The sequence below is a fragment of the Coturnix japonica genome, chromosome 1, assembly GCF_001577835.2.
Source record: "Coturnix japonica isolate 7356 chromosome 1, Coturnix japonica 2.1, whole genome shotgun sequence".
NCBI classification, from domain to species: domain Eukaryota; kingdom Metazoa; phylum Chordata; class Aves; order Galliformes; family Phasianidae; genus Coturnix; species Coturnix japonica.
Window position 1 is genome coordinate 54,158,889 of NC_029516.1, and position 22,055 is coordinate 54,180,943.

General features: G+C 36.8%; 1 protein-coding gene across 1 annotated transcript in view; it reads right to left on the reverse strand.

Moving 5' to 3' along the window:
• Positions 1-7,083: 7,083 nt before the first annotated feature.
• The window catches only part of MTPN (myotrophin), a 38,656-nt gene continuing 23,684 nt past the window's right edge, over positions 7,084-22,055 (reverse strand). The window contains exons 2-4 of the mRNA XM_015866477.1: positions 21,163-21,276; positions 19,512-19,595; positions 7,084-10,263 (exon numbers count right to left, since the gene is read on the reverse strand). Coding sequence (XP_015721963.1) covers positions 10,177-10,263; positions 19,512-19,595; positions 21,163-21,276 — 285 coding nt within the window. The 3' untranslated portion in view covers positions 7,084-10,176. The remainder of the gene's footprint in view (positions 10,264-19,511; positions 19,596-21,162; positions 21,277-22,055) is intronic.

The window sequence follows — 22,055 nt, forward strand, 5'->3', positions numbered from 1 at the left end:
TTAAAAGTTTCCCCTGGCTATAGAGTTGTTTCTTTCTTGCTTTGGTTTGGTTTTTAAGTCCCAATAGTACACAAAGTATACATCCCAGTTTTAAAACAGAGAACCAAATGACAGAATAATCAATAACCTACCATTATACACAGGTGAAATGTGAACATAAGGAGAAGGTTGGCTTCACATTATGAAAATGAGAATCTGGAAAAAAGCAAGTTCTGATAACACATTAAAAAAGGGACAGCAATACTCCCTACTATTAACTTGTTCTGAAAATAAGTTTATTGAATTTTCACATCTTCTGTGAGAAAAGTTTTATATTTTTATTTAATTAAATATCCTAATAGGTCAACTCCTATACTAGCTGTTAGCCTTTATCATTGTTGCTCTAGCTTCTGAACAAACCTGCTACCCCACCATCCTCATACACACACAGTGAGTACCCCCCTCCCTTCTCCTCTCCCAGCACAACTATTGATTGATTTTCACAGCCACCAGTGGGGAAAAATGAGTTTTGAACTCCACAGTCCATCACAGCTGCCCTCTGCAGCAAAAATGCTTATACAAGCAGCAGGCAGCTCTGTGCTGACATGGGCCTCTGCCTTGCAGCAAAACTGCAGCTTAACAGAACAGCATTTCTCAGTCCAAATGGTTGAGGAACAAAGAACATCTAAGCTTTTCTGAATGAATAAATTCACAGGAGATCTTTCAACTTTAATCTCAGAGCAGGAAAACAATAAACAACACCTTCAGCATGAACACACAAAAGTGCTCTAGAATACTGGAAGTCAAAATAGTAATGATAAGAAAAGCCAAGATTTTTCAGCCATTGGGATTGTGGACTATATGTCACAAATGCACACACAAATCTTGCTCATTAAAATACTGGATGTTCTGGAAAATAAGATGTCTTGTTAAACATAAAAACTGTTTGCAGTTCTTAACTCTGCCTTATCCCTTCAACATCTAGATATTTTCCCCCATTCAGTCTGAAGTTCATGTGTCTATGAAGTTGGCTTCCAATTGTAACTGAAAAGTGCTTTTTCTCTAATGTTAATTTTGAAGAAGTGAATTCTAAATAGAAAATGGTCTGTGAAAAACGACTCAATCTTTGTTTCATTTTTATATCCTTCATTTGCATGTCTAGTGTCCTGGTGCAAAGCGCTGAAATACAGCAAAGCCTGCTCCAGCTTCGGTCTGGCTTCTAGGTTTATCATTTTAACCTTCTGCTTCATGAATGCTCTTCTAAATAGTTCTTCCTACTCTTCTATACAGTGCTGTTAATTAGAAATGCCTGTTGCTGAGTCATCTTGCTCATTAAAACGCCTGGTCTTCAAGGGTTGCATCTGCCTATATTTTGGTATATTTTCAGTTATGCTATATTAAAACTAACAAAATTGGAATCACAAGGACAAACATATGTAAAAAGCAACAGCATTCAATAAATCTTATATTTCTTCTATCTCTAGGATACGTTAACTGTCAGCAGATTCAATTAAGGACTCTGCTGATTTAAGAAAATTAATCTGCTAGAAAGGTTAAAAAAATAAAAATTACAGTCTTCATTCAATGTCAAAAATGCTGAGAGCTGTGATTCCCAGTCATGGATAGCTTGCACTGGGAAGGCTAGGATAGATGCTAAGAAGATTACTGCCCACAGCTCTCAATTCAGCCCTTGCCCTATGAGTAGCTAAGTTCCTAGGAAAGCAGTTTCTGTATAAACATGAGGTAAATTCCAGAATTTTAAAGGTAGGATATGTTTTCTTGGAGAAATGCAAGACTGAACACTGGTGACCAAAGAACTGCTTCAAAATCAACACAATAAATCAACCATGGATGTGATTACTGTGTAAATTGTGGAAAATGGGGTTTATGGATGTAATTCTTGCATTAAGGGAGACATTAGGTAGAAAATTCCTTAATGATCTCAAGTTGCACTAGAAGAGGTTTAGGCTGCATATCAGGAAGAATTTCTTCACCAAGAGGGTGGTCAGGCATTGGACAGGTGGCTCATGGAAGTGGTGCAGTTCCTATCCCTGCAGGTATTTAAGAGATGTGTGGATGTGATGCTTAGGTGCATGGGACTTCATGATGAGAAGTAGCTCAGGTAGCTCGGGTTGATGGTTGGACCTGATGGTCCTGAAGGTCTTTTCCAAGGTAGATGATTCTATAAAATATGCATCTGTTGTACTTGCTCAACAAGCTTTACTTAAAATTCCTTAAGCTAAAATACTCAGAACAATCAAAGAATCATAGAATGGTTTGGGTTGGAAGGGACCTTTAAGATCATCCAGTTCCAACCCCCTGCTATAGGCAGGGACACCTCCCTCTAGACCAAGTTGCTCAAAGCGCCATCCAGCCTGGCCCTGAATGCTTCCAGGGAGGCGGCATTCATAACCTCTCTGGACAACATGTTCCAGTGTCTCACCACTTTCACAAGGAGAAATTACTCCTAATACCCAGTCTAAGTCTATTCTCTATGCTTTTTCGCAAAGATGTGGATGAATAGGACACTGACAGAGTGTTCAAACAATAGTAAATCTCAGGATAAAACAAAACAAACAAACAAACAAAAAAAAAAAACTCGGTGCCATGGGAAATGTCTATAGTTTTATTATAAATGCTAGATTTTAAACAATAATCAGGATACATATCAGTATTAATAGCAGGAATCATATCACTATTAATAGTGCTTATTAAACTTCAGGTGGGCAAGCTGAGAAGAAATGACTTCAATTTTCACCATGTACTGTTGAAGCCACAAAGACTTAAGGATACGAATGAAGCAAGATTTGTAAAGAGGGGACAGTATCTTTTAGAAAACCAGCTGATAACTTTGGAAGTGTCCCAGGGAATCAAGCTCGTTTGAATGTGGCATAAGCAATCGTGTGCTTTTGAAAGCTGTCCATTAGTGAAGAGCATATAAAGGTGAGCGCATGAGAGCAAGCGTCAGCTCAGGTCAGCTCTGGCATGTGTGGAATGAACATACCTGACTAAATGGGATATTTAGAAACTACTCAGGGAGACCAACATCAATTTTAAGAATATTACACTCTGTTAGTCTCACTTCTGACACTAATTAATAAAACAAACAAACAAAATCACCTGAAAAACACCCTCAAACTTAACTTCTGAGTTTTGCAAAATGGAATCAAGGGACTTGCCTCCCCCCAAAGCAACCACCTGCTAAGTAGGTGTCAATTTTGAAACAGACATAAGAGAACGGTCAATTTATATCCAGATGATAATAATATGAGAACACAACCTTAGAAGCACCTCCTTATTAGGCATACAGGTTGTATAGCCTTATAGCTGTAGGGTGTTTTTTACTTTATTTTTCTTTTATCCTCAAGTTGTTTAATATTGGCTTTGTAAATATTTAATTTAACTTCATCTTCAGAAATTTCATTAATTTATAAGGTTGGGTTTTGTTCTTCCATTTTATACCTCTGATGTTAGAGGTCGGTGTGCTTCCCATCTGTTTCATTTTTCTTTTAAAGCCAAACTCTTTTGTGCTGTTGAGAAGGTTATTGACACCAACTGCAAAACACACAAAAAACCTTTAAGGTGCATCAGGTTCTGTGAAATAATCCTTCAGCCAGCTTGCAGGCTAAGTGCACAAATAAAACACGAAGGGAAGAAGAAAAGAAGGGACGCTCTCCAATTGAGAAGTGAAATACAGAGAGGTTTGGGCACAGTCACAAATCTGTTGTTGTTGTATTGATCCCAGCTGTAATGATATCTCACTCTGTGCCTCATACATCTCCTTATGTATTCTATTTACTCTTGCTGTTCAGGATCTGTCTATGCGTAGGTGTAGGAAAAGCTTTTGATAACAATTTGCCAAAACTGTAGTTGAGAAGTATTCTTTGGCATATATGTCATGGTGCAATAGGTAAGGAAACTCAAGCATATAACTATGAGATGTCTTTCAAAAATAAAAGAATTATTTCTTTTGTAAAAGACAGAGTTACTACTTTGCTTTGTGAAAAGGAGCAATGAAAGCTAAAAGTAACTATTGGTTTTGGAATATGCAAGACAAAAGAAATGTATCTATATGTACAACATATAAACAACAAGAATAAATTCTGGGAAATACTTCTATAACCTTACTTTAGAAACAATTTGCTCCTTTTAAAAGACAACAACATAACAATGGTCATAGCTCCTTTGGTTTAATGAGAAATTGCTGCTTAACCTTGTTAAGCTTCCTGCATTCACTGCCCTGTGTAGATGAACACAGATGAACGTAGGCGTAGACATGGAAGACTTCTGCACTGCAGAAACTGAATTAGGTAACAGCACCATACAGATTCTTGTATTTTTTTTCCTAATTAAACTTCTGCCTTACAATAGATAAGCACTGGGACCAAACTAGAAAATGGTTTGTTCTGAAACAAAAGCTTTGGTGAACAAACTGAAGTTTCTTCTGAAAGTACTGAGAAATTATCTTTGGTTAGAATAAGTTTATGAGAATAATATATGAAGAAATAATTCAAAAGTAATTATCAACATACACCATACTTGAATTTATCATAGGCCAAGGAATTATTTTGTAGACTAAGTAATGGTTCTCAATACTTCACATTTATGTTCAGCTTGAGAAAAACAAAACAAGCTCTCTTTTAATTAATAGTAAGTTTGGTTGATGAATTGATTTGCGCTAGTGATTTTGGCTGACTCCCAGATTCATAATATCAAGAAATTCCTTGGGAAAAAAAAACCAAAAATGGACCAAAAAACAACCTTCTAATAAATAAACTTCCCGTTCTGATCGGTTCAAAGCAGACCATATAATCAATGTCATTATTTCTTACAAAGGGAATTTGAGCAATTCTAGTGAAGGCTAGAGAAGCACTGCGAGACACTGCACATCACTGGAAGCAATGCAACTAGTCAAAGTCTGTGCTTGGTATTAAAGTGTGGTCTCATAGAAGCTGTCTCATCAATTAACCACATGAAGTTTTTCAGTTTCTTAAATTAGGATATCAGTATCATGACTCATTTCACAATCGCAGTCCCATTGACTTAATTTGTTATTGCTAAGCCAAGTAAATTCACAAACTTCTTAGACTGAACCTATATTTTGTATACTGATATGCAAAACCAACATGATGTGATTCCCATTGTATGTGGAAGTTCCTTGGTGAGTGGATTCCACTGCTGTGGCGTTCATGGCTTTTGAATTCTGATTAACCTCCTGCTTACATAATGGATTCTGATTGTCCTTCTCCAAAATTTGCCTCCAAATTAAAATAATGAACCTCTTTCTTGCTGAGCACCAAAAAGGTTTTGCAAACTCCTTTTTTTTTTATGTGCATGTGTTACTTTAAACAGCAAACCAAGGTAGCAAAATAATGATGAGTATGCCAAGGTAGAACAGAGCTTCTTCATCTTTCACTTTCATCAGAAGAATAGATAATGAACCACAAAGAGGGAAGTGACCTTACTTCGTTTTAAATGAGCTCCTCATGTTCTCACATCTTCAGTGTTTCGGAAGAATTATGGTCATAAAAAGTATATGCAGATACGCATCCACTGCCATTATGAGTCTGTATCACTCATCAACCAAACCAGCACACAATACTACAAGTCCTAAGACTGCTGTTTTTAGGTTAGGCTAATATGCAGTCCCCTGCAACTTCAAATGACAGACTTAACAATTAAGAGCAATCATATTCCCTAACCAAATAGCTACAATGAGAGCTACATATTTAATTATAGTTTAAATAACTGAAGATCTTTTCTAACCATCTTGGAGTATCTTTTTAAGTTTACTTCTCAACTCATAGCATACATAGCAGCATTTTGCTACTAGTGAGTTGCTTTCCTTTACATCCTTGTTTATCTGTAAATACGGCATTACTTTATCAAACTATGCCTTAGAACTAACTGTATTCTGAGAGAAAACCTCTAAGTGGAAATAACTGCCTCCACCTTCTCCTCTTCCCCATTTTCTTATTCTTTTTTTAATTATTATTATCTGATGTAAAAACAGATTAAAAAGAAAACTTTTCCCTGTCAAACATGCCAGTAGTAACACCTTCCAGTAAGTATACCCAAAATACTAACGACATCTTTAAGACGCTAAAAAGACATTCGCATTCCTTAATAATTAAGGAAGTTCACACTGGGACTCCTTTCTACAACTCTGTTGATACCTGAGCTACCCCATATCTATTAGGTCAGGAATGGACAGACTGCTTCAGAGGTCTACACAAAAATCATAGAATCATCAAAGAAACATAGAATGGCTTGGATGGGAAGGGACTTTAAGGATTAGTTGGTTCCAGTCCCCTCAGATAAACATGAGGATATGTTTACATGTATAAATTTGGTTAGCAAGAACATTAGCTGGTATTTCATTACACAGAAATCTCTGCATTAAAAACAAGCAAAAAATGATGGACACAGGAACTAACCCCTCTTTTTCCCAGTTTCCCAGTACTGACTGAAAAGTTGTACATATGGCATCAAGATCTTGTTTCCAAAATTTAGCAGACTTCCTTAAAAATACTTTTTTCCCCCCCCATATTTATACTATTTCCCCACTTTAATACAGTACCTTCCTGTATTTTAAAATACACATTTCTGAAGGAAAATAAACAACATCAAACTATTCAAGCAATGGGATTTAAATCACTGGTGACAAAGTTCTAACTGGAAGCTCAAAGTGCGCAAGAATAATCAATACACATTTAAAGTCAATTTTATTTAGACTTCAGCTGTGCTTTCTATTAACAACTCATTTAATTTATCTGATAAAAACTAAAGTAGTTTATAGTCTCCCTAACATGCAATGGGAGTGACATACTCCCACCCACAGGATGCTTCTTAGACCAGTTAATCATGATAAATTCTTCTATATTATGCATCATCTTTTAAAAATGAAAAATGCAAACTACCAGGCTACAGAATTAAGCAAAAGCTTTACATATTTAGATGTCATTTGAATTCTAAGTATCTGAATATTTCAACCACTGTAAAAGCAAGTGAAAGTTTAGATGCCCTCCAGGCAACTAAAGTTGTAGCCAAAGAGATTAATAAAACATAGAAGCAAAAAGGGAAACAAAACTCCGGACACTTATATCGCACAATTCAAGTTTATTCCATTCATTCTTGCAACACAAACTTAAAAATACAGTATCATTTAGCATTCTGATGTCTATGAACCATGATAATGAACCCAATTGTGTCAATACAGATAACAGTGGTGAAAAGAGGAAGTCAAATATCAAAATGCACAAAGCACTACTTTTCTTCCATCACTGCGTAGAAAGATGTTTGTCCATTTACAAAATAGAATTAAGACAAGTTCATCTTGAAATTTTGCATGCAACACTGCAATTGCTTGACCTAGGACACTCCACTCTTACCAGCCTCTTCTGCTAATATTTCAATATTATATTTGAAGATAAAGTTTCATTCAGCTATTACATCATTTCTTCCATTTGCTCCCCTTAACGAGAAGGAGCACAGGGCACAAAATCCAAAATACACTTTAGATCATAACTTACTCGGCACGAATTTCAAAGTGATCTTCCAAATGTACGTGAATCCAGTCTGACAATGCATTTAAATGCTGTTTAAAGAAAGTAAAATAGATTGGTATTTCCATCTAGTTAGGACCTGTTCAAAGATACAGGCAGCCACCATTAATTTTTTCCCCCAAATTGTAGCTAACAGAAAGGGAATGAATGAACAAGCTCAACTTCTAGAGAATTATATTTATTTTTTCCCCTTTTCTTTTGTAAAGTCCTGGGCCAAACCATCATTTGCTTTCCATGTAATGCAAAAAAGAAAAGAAAAAAAAGTATTTTCTCTTCACAGTCAAACAGTAAATGTCATCTTTTAACTATCTGGAAAGGCAGCTTGGGTGTACACCATAGCCAAATTAACATTTATCTCACTGAAGTTTGTTTGCATTTTTTCCCCCAGTCAAAAGAAGTAAGAAAAAAATTAGGTGTTCACATAACTGTAGAAAAAGAGAGGCAAAATGACCTCAGTGAATCACCACAAGAGTTAGTACAAAGATGGTGTTTCTTTACTAAGATAATACTCACTTAAGTGAGTTGAAGGAAAGGGCAGTAAAGAATACAGGGGAAAAATAATACCAAAAAGCACTATAGCCAGACAACTTGACACTAATTAACACAAAAGAACTTGAATAATCAAGTTTTCCCATATCAAAACCAACTGCAGTTTTCTAGATTAGTACTTTAACAGCTAAGTATTGAATAGCATAACATGGAGGCAAATTTAATCCAAAGGTGGTTACTTTCATAGCTGAATAAAAAGTTAAACCTATATTTTTGACTTGACAATTAAGCACTGTCCAGAGATAAGATTAAAGAGTTCTTTTAATAGTCATTGGAATCACTGTTCACCAAACATGCTTCATTTTTTTTCAGCAGCTCACCAATTTATTTTATCACTGACTTCCAGCCCTTCTGCTCTTCCTGCCATCCATATCCAAGAAACAGAGTAGTAATTGCACTGTACAGTTTATGGCCAGAGTTGATTGTTTTTTCCATTGCTTTTCTTATGGGATGTGTACATGCAAATAAGTTTCTGCTCTCATTTTACAATCTAAATGCAAGGCTTTTTTTATATCTGAGACATTCAATAATAATATGCAACATGATTCAAGTAAAACTAAGTCTCTATTAAATATTTATGAGTGGTAGTCACCAGCCTATTTCTACATACCCTCTCAGTTTCAACAGTGATATCCAAGTAATATCTGCTACTTTTAAGAATTCAGCATGAGATACTATATACATTGTCTTCTGTATTTTGCATGTAATCAGAAAGTTTGAAATCTGTATTCCAAATACAGGAAGATGTTTAAGTTTGCGGCATATGCTTTTGTTTAATAAAATCAGTTATTCACACTTGGGTGAATCAGCAGTCTAGAGAAAATTCTCAGATGAAAGCCACAATCTCACACTCCTGAGGACTGTAGGATGTGACAGGAATCTCTACCACAATTTTTAAATATCTCCCATCACAGCAGTCCTAGTACTGTCATATTTAGTGGTAAAACAACTAAAAGACAATAGTTTATGTGGTGTGGTTGCAGCAGGAACTTTCAGAAAAAGCCCATACTTTAATAATGAGATTTAACATTTCTTCAGCAAACTATGAAATACTAATTCAAAGATATCCACAATTAATAGTTTTGCCTTCTCCAGTAATAATAGCAAATTAAGTCTTTGACTTGTAAACTCTCTGACATTGGATGTTAGAAGGACTTACAAGTAATTCAAATAGTTACCAGAGAAGTTCAGCAACAGTATGAATTGACATGAATGTCTAAGTAATTACTAATTACTGTTCATTTTACACAACTTGATTATCTTTGTGTACCAAACAGCTTGATGCTTTCATAAACATCAAATTTTATGCTGACATGGTAAGGAAATTCCATCATACAGTCTTTTAAAAATAAGTACAATGATATTCTTTTTAATTCTCTCGAACAGTTAAGTCTCTACTCTGGAGTAGAACAAACAAAGGGAAGAAAATCCTCTAATTCATGCCTCCAGAAGTACATTAGCAGATATTCTGGAGTGTAATAACACCATATCTCAAGTCATCTTTCCTGGATTACTCAAGAGTCAGAAAAGCATTAGTGTGACATCCAAATAATCAATAAAAAGACCTGCTAGTATCAAAAGTCCTCAAAACTGTAACACAAGCTTTAGCCAGAAGAAGAAAGCTACCCACAGAGAAAAGAGAGAAAAGCAACCCAGTCACCTACATTACTACACTTCAGATTATGGCAGACACTAATAACATGGGACTATTGTCCTCTTTGAGATTAGTTTCAAGTACACAGAAGAGTACTTCTATCTAAGGGAATCTTTCAATGGAAACTTTAGTACTAACATAGGCAGTTTACAAGCCAAAAATTCAAGACCATGGTCTGTCTTCTTCTGTTTTCGCTAGAGATGGGAAGAGATTGTGCACTGAAAAGAAGTCCTAGAGCAACACTGTTCATAATAGTTTTCAACCCTCTCCAAAAGAACCATCTTTGACACAGGCCCCTAACTAGTCTGATTCATCAAGAATTTCCCTCCCCCCAAAGTATTTAGCTGAAGAAGCTGGAAGATGCAAAGAGTGACAGACAGGCAGCAGTGTGAGGCCACAGGAGAGACATATAAGATAACAGTCCATCCGTCACTGAAGAAGAGTTTTGATTGCCTGGTTGTCAGTGGCTTCAAAGGCAGTTAGTCCATCTGGTCCTTTCACAGTCTTATCAGCACCCTGTAAAGACATTGAGAAGGACTGTGAATTCATAAAAGTAGGCTGTATTGGTATCAAGTGCACCACGTCACTTACTTACCTTTAATATATTGATTACATGACAGATTTTTAGTCCAGTTTTCATGTAAAAATTAAATGGGCCACATTTAACTATACAGCACACAGCTAACATTCAAACCTGATAACTAGAAAAAACGGTCAAGTAACTTCTGTCAAACAGCAAACTACATGATCAAGAAGTTATCAATTAATCTAGGACAAAATCAGAGGACTTTTATTTGTTTCCAGCAACTACTAACACGAATGCAAAAATGTATTCTTGAACTTCCATGAAATCTATGGCACAACAAGCTTTTTCACATGCCAAATTAAACAGTAAGCTCTAAAAGAGCTTACTTAAATAGTAATGCTTTCTTTCTAAATCAATAAAAGATTACAACCATCCAGCATCACACTTCTACTGTGGAAGGAAAATAAAGTCTTAATGCTACTTGGAGAAGATATTCAAAATCCAAAACTAAGCAAGATTTTTAAATATCGTATGCCTATCAAAAAAAAACCAAAAACCAAAAACAAAACAAAAAAAAAAACCACACAAAAAACAGAAGGATGCAACAGCTTACTTACAGATCTGTCAATACTTCATAGAAGATAACAGAAATATGCAAAGTAGGCAGTAGGGAAAGAGTAAGCACAGAAGCAGAAAGTACCAAAAATATGGAAGGTGAACAAAGGGAAAAAAAAGGAAAGAGTCACCTTAGTTTTAAGCACTATTTAGTCATATAAATAAAAATGAAAACCCAAATAAACTGTAAAAGTAGTTAAAATAATGGCTAAAAGTTACTAGAAAATAAAGAAGTACAAGAGACCAAGAATGAGATGTTTCCTGGAAATAAGTGAAAATTCCAAAACATTTCCTCATGAAAGATATGCATTCTTGCATTAGTTCAGACAATTAACAGGAAGAACACTGCATACAGATGTACTTTGACAAGAACATGTGCTGCACAGTTCTGTCTTCAGTTTCATATGCTACAGTTCATGAAGTACAAATCTAACCTCCAGTACATTACATGGAAGAAAATGGACAAACTACTTGTAAAGGACATCCAACAGCTTTCTGAGAAGGCTTGGGTTGGAAGGGACTTTAAAGATCATCTGGTGCCAACTCTCATTCTGCAGGCATGGCTACTCCCACCAGATCAGGCTGCCAAAGGATGGGGCATTCACATTTCCTCTGAGCAAAAATTTCCACTTAAACTAAAAGAGATGAGATTAAAAGTAGATGTTAAGGCTATTCCCCCTTCTCATATCACCAGTGTACTGGGTTAACAGCCTCCCTCTTGATTAAAAGCTTCCTTCAAGTACTGAAAGGCTGCAATGAGATCTTCCCAGAGCTTCATCTTGTCCAAACTAAACAAGTCCAACTTCCTCAAAACTTCCTTCTTAAAAGAGGTGCTCCAGTGTACTGATGATCTTTGCAGCCATTCTCTGGACCTGCTCAACAGCTCCACATCCCTCTTGTATTGGAGGCCCCAGGCCTGGATGCAGTACTCCTCATAAGGGCAGAATAGAGGGAGATAATCACCTCTCACTCCCTGTTGCCCTTTCTTATTTTGATGCAGTCCAAGATAAAGTTGGTCTCTTGGGCCGCAAGCACACATAGTTGGTTCATGCCCACCTTTTCATCCACCAGGACTGCAAAGTACTTCTGCACAGGTCTGCTTTCAACAAGTATTTCCCCCAGTCTGTAGACATATCTGAAGTTACCCTGACCCACATTCAACACTTGATCATGTTGAACTTCATTACATTAATTTCTCAAGGCATTCCATTCTCTATAACATCTTTGCAGTAAGCGACCAGTCCTTCAGCTTGATTATAGTTTCTCAGCTTACAGGACACTCCATCATCATACAGTATTTAGGATTTGAAAGAGCTTTTAGTGAAGATATAAGACTGTTTTCCTCTCTTATATATGTAGGTTACCATGAAAGTAATGCCTCCTATTTATTTCCATGGAAACTAAAATAGCTACAAAGAGCACAATATCACTATTTGATAGACCAACTTGTAAGCTACAAAATACTATTTTTCAATAGTTACTACAACTAGCTATGCATAAGCTAGTGATGAAGAACCAGTGACAAAGAACCTGGAAGCAGTGCTTGTATAAATTCACACAAGTGCAGGCTATCTGCTGTTGCCACTGCTGAAACACGCCATTCACTGTGCTAAACCAAACAGTGGATGTGAGCAAGCACTAATGAATGCAAACAGTGCATTTTATTTATTTTTCTTTAATTTTCCCACATGAAGGAATTCATTGACACGCCTTTGCTTTGTACTCACTTCCATGTCAAACATCACTCTGACAGACTGCCCCTCTGTTGCCATCTGTCACACAGCAACAAAGCGTAATGGAATATTGGTGGGAAGGTGCAACCTCTACTGCCATACCTCCTAATCCACCTTTGACAATATGGCCAACATAATAGCATAGGAGGCATTAGTTTTAGAGCAGTCCTTATGTATTTGTACTTCAGAGAAGTTAGAGAAACGCAAAGCTTGAGTTTTTAAAACCTTTTTACTGAATGTTGGATAGGAGGACCACAACTACTTAAGGAGGATGCTGTTTAATAAAGTCAGTGTTCATAAATTAGGAGGATGGCCCCAAAGCAGAAAGATTCCTGCCTGCATTCAATAGGAGAAAATAATAAAGTTTAGGCCATGACAGCTTCCATTTTCAGAAGCACAGAACTGCCAGGAAGCAAATTTAAATAAAAGTTCATAAAAGTAAAAGGTTTCACAATATTCTCTACCTCCCTGAAGTAAAAAAGGTATTAATCTCTTCCATTACTTTATGTTCTTTTCCTGTGTGTATATACATACACACACTAAAAACTGTTTGGCAGGATAATAACAACAAACGAGCATTTTCACACTCTTATAACACCAAGTATTAGAAAACGATGCAGGAAGCACAGCAGTTACCAGGGTATATGCAGTTCAGAAAAGAAAGGCAGATAGTCAACACAGAGCTGTTACTAAACCCACTGGAACTGGAAATACTCTGATGAAGCAGGCCAGTAGAAGATTGGTTTACACAGCAAGGGGTGAACTTTCAGAATCGGGTTCCAGATGAAGTTATGGAGGCAAATAGCAGCTGATTGAAAACGGATATGGATAAATTTGTGGACAATAAATTTCTAAACACACTCTAAAGCAAGTAGACTTACATATTTCTATACAGATGTGAGCCTCTAAAAACCCCTAATACAAAAGAAGAATAAATGAGCTAAAGCAGTGAAACCTACAGTTTTTCTCAAAAGGCATCCATTCTGCCATTGTCAGAGGAAAAAGAAAATACTAAATAAAAAAGAAACCCATTGAATTAGATTACATGTTTTTAGCAGTAAGCAGAGATCAAGTTGCTAAGATATGCTACAAAAATACTAGAAGTATTCTGTTATACAAACTTTACCACAAATTGAGACCTTCTTTATAAGCATTCAAAACTGATTGTCTATTGTAACGATGCTGGCTTCTCCTGCAATACACTCAAGGAAAAAAAAAAAAAAATCTTCTCACATTAAAAAAAAAAAAAAAAAAACAAAAAAAAAATCTTCTCACATTAGAAACTCAAGTGCAAAATGTACATGGAAGAACACAGAAGAATTTGAATTTTATTTGTAATGCAGAAAATCTTAAGTATCTCTGCTATCCCTGCAAAAAACTAAAAGTGAACTAAAGTACAGTGACTGAAGTTGCTTCTTTAGCTAATAGTACTCATTACTTTAACAGTTATTTTGTTTTGTAGAAAGGCTTTTACTTTTCCCTTGTAATGTGAGCTGAATACACATCTGGTATTTGAGGCAATTCATTTCCATATTTGTCAAAAGCTACTGAGAATTCATTTCCTCCCTAAGAGCAGAATACCTTCAAACAATACGTTACTTAATGTTAATAATAGAGAAAAGACAGAAGTGAAAGAACTGAACATGAGATATGACGGTTCTGCCCTTCTTTAAAGGCACTGTATACTGCAAACCACTTCATTGTTTTAAATGACCACAGATATTTTCAAATGTCTCAGTCCTGGAAGAAATATTATAAAATTAATTAAAAAATAATTACTGTTAAGGTAGTAGTAAGACAGCAAGCCCTATCTGAAATTCAAATGGAAAGTGCTCTTTAGACAAAAGCTAACTACATTCACACTGTTTTATTCTAATATACTGTAAAACATCTTCAGCAAACTTAGATGAGTATTTTGTTTTAAACAATGCAAGCCAAACTGTTTACCAAAAATAACCATATCTTGGTTATATCTGATTTCATACAAAAAAACCCCCAACATTCTGTATCACCATCAACTACGGCAACATGTGAAGCCACAGTTCAATGGCAACATGTGAAGCCACAGTTCAATGCAACTTAATCATAAAATCATAACTCGTTTTTGCAGTGTTTCATGAATAGAAGAAAATACTATACAAATAAAACACAGGGAGTTAAATACATGCAACCATCATAGTTAAGTCCAAAATTGAAAAAAAAAAAAACAGCTTTAATAGTTACTGTTTCAACTTGTTGGAGTACTCATTTGTAACCACTAATTAATATTAAACAATGTTTCAATTACTTCCTATACAACCTAGTAGGAAATTCAACTGAATTGTTCTTTTACACAGCACTTCACTGTTTTTGATGAATATTCTTACCTTCCACAGCCAAATCAGATGTTATAGGGTTAACCTGCCTTTCATAGAATACCACTATTTAAACACTTGCAGCGAATTTAAGTAATTTTGAGCTAAATCCTTTGATTTACACAACTGTTATTATCCTTCCAGAGACAGAAGTTTGAAGGTTTGTTCTTCAGTAATCCTACCATTTCTGAAGTCACCATATCTATAGGGTTTACACTGCAAGGTCCTGTTAGCAGAGGAGAGTTGCAGGAGTACATTGTGTACAGTACCCAACATCTGACCCATGTCAGATCAGAGCCAGCTCCAAAAGGGACCTGCTGCTGCCAGAGCTGAGCCACAAGCAATGCTGGGTGTGCCTCTGGGAAAGCAGACAGAAGAAAGAAACTGCTGCGTGACAGTAGCTGGGAGAGAGGAGTGAGAAAAACAGCCTTCTAGTTAGCAAGGTCAGTACAGAAGTAGGGCAAGAGGTGTTCCAAGCACAGAGCAAAAGTTCCCTGCAGCCCAGGAGAGGCTCATGAAGGGGCAGGCTGTCCTTTGCAGCCCACAGGCACCACATAGAGCAGATTTCCAAATGCAGCCATGGAGGGGGCCCGTAGGGCAGCAGAGAACATGGCCTGAAAGAGCCACAGCCCATGGAGAATCCCCACCAGAGCAATCTCAGACCAGAGCTGCAGCCCATGGATAGGAGCCCCACAGAGAAACAAAAAGTCCAGGGAAGCTGCCACCCACAGGGACCAATGCTGGTGCACTTCCTAAAGGATAGGCCCTGCAGCACAGAGCTGCACTGGAGCAGTGCTTGGAAAGCTGCAGCCTGTGGGAAGCCCATGTGGGATCAGTTTGAGAAGGACAAAATCATCCACCATGTGGAGCAGGGGCAGGGAGTAACCATGAAAGAGCTGTAGAGATGAAGTGCTATGGACTGACTGTAGCCTTCACTGTCAGTTCCCCAGTGCCTTCGAGATAAAGAGAGTAGAAAAGGGAAGATGGTGGGTAAAGGTGTTCTTAGTTTGTTTTTTGTTTTCACTGCTCTTGTCTGTTACCAACACACAATAATTTGTGAGCGATCTCCCACTCCTAATATGAACCAATGACTTTTTTCTCCCCCATCTTATTTTCTCCCCTTGTCCTTCTGAGGAAGCAGAGTGAAATGGCACAGAGGAGCTTGGCTACCTACCAGTGTGAAACTATCAGAAGGTATTATAACAAACACAAGATTAAGGAAGGAGCTTCACATTGCAGTTTTCAGTGTTCAAATTTTAGTACATAACTGAATGCCATGGGACATCCAGGAAGTTTGGAAAACGTTGGCTATGTCATAATTTGAAGTTGCAGCTGATACAAAACATAATTTAATGCATCTGTAAGAAGGAGGAAGGAAGAGGAAGGAAGTAAGGTCTAGGAAATTTAAATTTATCTAAAAGTAATTAGTTCCATTTCCCTGAAAATGCACTAGAGGAGAGGTAACAGCACGGTACACATCATTCTAGCAAGCATAATAATCTAGACTTTATTATCTCTACTAGTGAAATTCCTTCTCACTGAGCACACAGCAAGTGCTTTTTTTTCAGTAACCTATTTCAGATCACTTCTCACCTACTAAAAGTCTCATTCTGCCTATAATTATAGCTGAATGTTATTTTCTATATAAAGGTCAAAACCTTGTTATTAAACAAAATCACTGTGTATTTGGATTGTTACTGCCCAATCTATTTCATCATAAAGATTTTCAGTATTTAGTGAAAATATTTTCCCAGTAGATAATCAAGAATAATCATGAAGTGTGGCAAAGGAGAAAATGAAACCACTTGTGCCTTTTGTTGCTAAAAGGCAAACATGGGCATAAAATATACTAAAGAGACAGCTAGATAGATTACAGCTTCATTCCCACATCTGTTCCTTTTCTCTTATTCTCAAGTTTTAGATGAAACTCATCCATCCTCTACAATAGAAAAATGCCACAACAGAGACAACAAAGCAAACAAGCAGTACATTGCAACAAGCAAGTATCTGCCCTTTACAAGAGAGCAACACAGCCACCAGGTGAGCTGTAAAGCAGACAAACTGAGTTCTAATTGTACACCTACAAAAACTACAAATAAACCCAGGAGACAGCTCTCTGGGACAGGTATTGTCACAGTGCAAGAGCACTGAAAAACATCCCAAGGTAACAACACAAGTGAAACTGAAATTAGTTCTGTTTGTTCTTGAGTTGGCATCAGTGTTTCTCCAATTCCAGTAACTAACGCAAGGAACTAAATACAACTTAAATTTGAAGACCTCAATTGGCAGGACTCTGGCTACAGAAAAATACCTTGCAGTAGGAACAAATGACAGGTACCAGTGCCAGGGCTGTTGCAAGGCAGCAGCTGAAACATGCAGGAAATAGCACTAAATGACTGAACAGAATCACCTGTTCTCCTTGGTATAGGCTTAGCTGTAACATGGGACTGCCCCATGGATACTACCAGTGTTCAGAGTAACTTACTCAGAATGCAAAGCACTTCAAAACAGAAACAGAAAGAAATACAACATGTGATAAAGGAATTCCTTTATATTATTGACATTGATGAACAAGTAGATATATCATTTTTTCTTTAACCCCAAACTTATCCTCAAGGCCTCTGTTTCCCATTTCAGTACAAGATACAATCACAGCCAGATAAACACTGACACAAATTCAATTTTGTACAAAATCATGCACTAACATAATGTAGAAATCCTGAAATACACTCAATGACATTCTAAGCGTTACAGTTGCAGTAACTATTAATCAACAAGAAGAAGCAGCTGCATGGAAACATTAGCTATTAAATTGATTAACGTTTAAAAAACAGAGGTCAGTAATACATTGTATCTGCAAACTCCATATTAATAATTTAAGTTTATGAGTTGAAAAACTGCACCTCTGGAAGTCCTCTTGTAATACATTCCCCTTGAATAGCATTCAGTACTTTTCAATAGCATCCTGAGTGTTAGGCAGAAAAGCAACTTCAAGTGATTCATTAGCAGTTCACTGCTTGGAATAATTGTACCAAACATTTGTAAAATTAAGACAAGCAGTAAGATGGAAATCATGTCAAAGAAATAGGTAGAAAACTAAAACATTTGACCACTGAAATTCAAGGCAGAGAATACTCAGTAGCAATGAATTGCATTCTTTCTGGTTTGAAAAACAAAGTAATAACACAGAATCTGCACTTTCTTTTAAGATATTAAGATCCTTCTGGTTATGGATTACTCAGGTACTTTGTTGCAAGGGACTACTTGCTAAAGGAGCCAGCACTACAAAAGAGAATATGAAGCCTTCTAAGCTAGCAATAAGATTAACATCATGGAACAAGGTAACAAAGTGATACGAAAATGTACTAGTCTGCTTACCAACAAACTAAGTTTCTAGAACTGAGCTTGTATCAAAAATGCTGAATCAGACAAGACATGAGGACAAGAGTCTGTACTAACATTCCTCAGCTCTGAGCAGTGAAAGACCAAAAGCTCAGAAGGGAAACTAAATCTATTCTTTTAAATGGTTAAATGATATACCTTGTCCAGCAAATTAAATACAAAGTTTCATGAATGCCATAAAGACAAATACTGAAAAATGTTAGAATTATACAGAAAAGAAGGATTTTATAACTAGAGTATATCTATTAAGTTTCTTTGATCTGAATTCACAGATCAGTCCTCACAACAAATCTGAATCCTAGATTAAAAGTTGCAGCATTTCCTTACAGAAAAATAAATTAACATTAGACAGGGTTCAAGAGGCAAAGAAAAGAAAGATGACCCACACACAGCATCGAGGCAGTTCAGAACCATTTTAGCATGGAAGATGACATTATGCACAGCAAGAAATCTATAATCTTTTGGTTGATCAATACAGGTATGTTCACATTCTGAAAACACTTTTAACCTCCCATTTTCAAAAGAAGTGCAGTGTAACAAGAAGGAGAAGGTATGAAGAGACAAAACATTTCTTGAATTAACTACTGCTTTGTAAAATACATCACTTTTGTAACACGGATGAAAAGGAGACCAGAAACAGAATAAGACTACGCTACTTTGGATGAAATTTACAAACTCTAGCACAGAAAAAATCTGCTGCTTTACTACCTACTTTTATATTTCCAATCCAGATGGGTTTTCATCCACCTGGCAGAAACTGAAGGAAAACACTCCTCTGCACAGCTTCATTGTAGACTCCATCATATGAGACACCTAAGCAGCTGCCAGAGCTAAAAACCACTCCTCTGCCTGCTGAACAAATACACTAGTATTCTTGCCTGATCTGTTGTTAACTTCTCAGCTAGAGCTCACCATATTTTTGGTGGTTATCCCTTTCACGCCACTGCAAGAGTCATAGAACTCTCTCTTTCAACTAACTTTTCTATTACAAGAGCATACCTTCTCTCTCTCAGTAATGTAAACAGCATTTGTTTGATGCTCTGAACTTATCTGAAGCAATATAATCTTACTGAAAAAAAATTACAGTAATATACTCTGCTAATGGGTAACTTTTTCTAAACATTTGTATCTCACCTTTGACAGAAGCAATTTCACACAGGAAACATGGCCCTCATAGACTGCTGATAGGAGTGGTGTAATATTGTGTTTGTCTGGAGCCTGTAAATTGAGACACAGTTATTTGAAGAACTATTTCACACAGCATTAAAAGGTTTCGCTTAATCTTTTAGTTTTGTCTTGCCAACAGCAAAATGAAGTCAAAGATTTAAAAATATTTTCCAGAAATGCGTTCCTTCACAATTTTTTATTCCTTTTTTAAAGATAAAAGATAAAAGTTGTGGCAAAGTCATGGCATAAAAGCAGTTATGGAACAGTAAGATATTTCTTCCTTAAATCTCCTTAGTATCCAAAAGTTCACGTTCGTATTTGGTTGGTTGGGATTTTTTATTTTTTTATTTTTTATTTTTTGGCAAATGACAGAAATTGCAATGTTTCACATGAGAAGTTGTCATGATTTTATAACTTTTGCTACTGGTATTTCACATCATAACACCATGTGGAGCACAGAGAAGAACTACACATCCCAGAGGACCTCACGGTCAGAGAGGGAAATATGTCATGGAAGTGACACTCGCTCTCTCTCCAACTGCCTGGCAGCAGGTATGGGTGTGCTTCCAAGCCGTGGTGCCTTCAGTTTCAAAGTAGGCTTCTCAGTCTTTGGAAACTCAATTTAAATTAGATTGTAATTAGTAAAATAAGTTTTCCTCCTTAGATTGTTGCCGCTTCTCTGTTTGCTTCCTTGAGCCCAGCTCCCATCTCCCTACCCCTTTCCCTTTTTTCCCTTCCCATTTGTCAGGGGCCGGGGGCTCACAGGCCTACTACCTCCACCCCTTTCCCCCCCATCACAGACATTGATTGATCTAGTTAACTCCGTGACAGTACCCTTAATTTTTCCATTTCTCAGACATTCTAGTTTCAGAAATCTGCTTTGGCCTGAAACATCCTCCAGGCCTTCTTTTCTCTAAACTACAGTGCTGGAAAGGATAAGAAAAGGAGCAAATGAAACATCCTTATTTTTCCTCCATTTTATGATGAACTAGGTGCACTCCTGAGGAAATTCTTATCGTTCCAGGTAACTACAAAAAGTTTGAGACATTCTGTAGATGTCTTGTACATTAATTTTCATATAGGTGTTCTAAAGCACAGAATTTGGAATGCATGGTTAAAGCATTTAGAAATTTCAGGTAATGGAGGACTATACTGTTTTGAAGAGTCATAAAGCTCAGGAAAGTCTTTTAACGACACAAAGCCATGCAGGTGTCTCAAACAGATCAATTAAATGTGAACAGAGAATAACACCAATTTAAGCAGAATTAGTCCTGTCATGGTCAAGGATGTATTATAATGTTGGAAAGGACTGCAGAAGACAGATTAAGTATTCTACACCATCTTTATTTAGATGCAATTGCTAGTTTTATCTTTCTAATAACTGTCAAAATTAATAGTTTTCCCAATATGTGTCCAAAGGTGTTAGAACATTTATTAAATGCAATTTTAAGCTTCTAAACTTTAGGAGACTACCTCTCAAGCATTCTTATATATATCAAATTGCTTGATTTCATCTAATTCTTCCAGTAATCCACTAAGCACTTGCCTCTTATGTGAGGGAAAAAAAAAAACCAAAACAAACACAACCATATATGACTCTAAATTTTGATGTACATACATTAATATCAGCTCCTTTCAATAGCAGAAATTCCAGTATCTCAAGCTGCCCACAGTCTGCTGCATAGTGAAGAGGCTTCCTCCCACCTTCAAGTGTCCGGTTGACATCTTCACCCTTCAATGTAAACAACAACTCATAAGTAAATTAAGAATTATTACATCAAAAAGAGCCTGAAAAGAAAAATAAAAAATCCAACAACTTTTAATTTGCTAAAGAAAGTTCCATTCAAAAATTTAAGGCATCACCTAGCAAAAAAATAAAAATTAAGTTCCTTGATTTCCTTTCCTTCTTCAGTTGCACAAATAAGACCGTGACAGCTTCAGCTCTTCAACCACTGAAGTTCTGCACACAGGGAAGTCACATGCACAGAACTAAGTCATCATCATAATTACTAGCAAGTGAGTACAGACCATCCATAATCCAAAATCCAACTGTAATTCTGTAACAGGATGGAAAGTACCACGAAAACAGTGGGGTGGCAAAGTCTTCGGCTACAGCAAATGAGAACGAGCCCAAATGCAGCAGCTGTAGACACAGAAACAAACAAAAAGGCCTCAGGTAGGCAGGGATCTCCAGCAAGATTCCCTTGCCTTCACTGCCAACCATGGCTCCACCCCTTCCAATCACCAAGGTGCATTACATGCACCTGAGCTCCCCTGGGTTGGCCCTGCCCTCCACCAGGTGCTCAGTCACTGTTTTAGGCCATGGCTTAGCATTTCCACTACACCAATTAAGAAACTTCCCACTCTATTTTATAAGTAGCATTATTTAATATTATGGAATAGGCAGATGCAAAGAGGTCTGAAAACAGCCAACCAACTCACGATAAAGGACTCTACATTCTAACGTCACTCATACTTGTGGGTTGAGACATGTCTTAAGGCTGCCTAAGT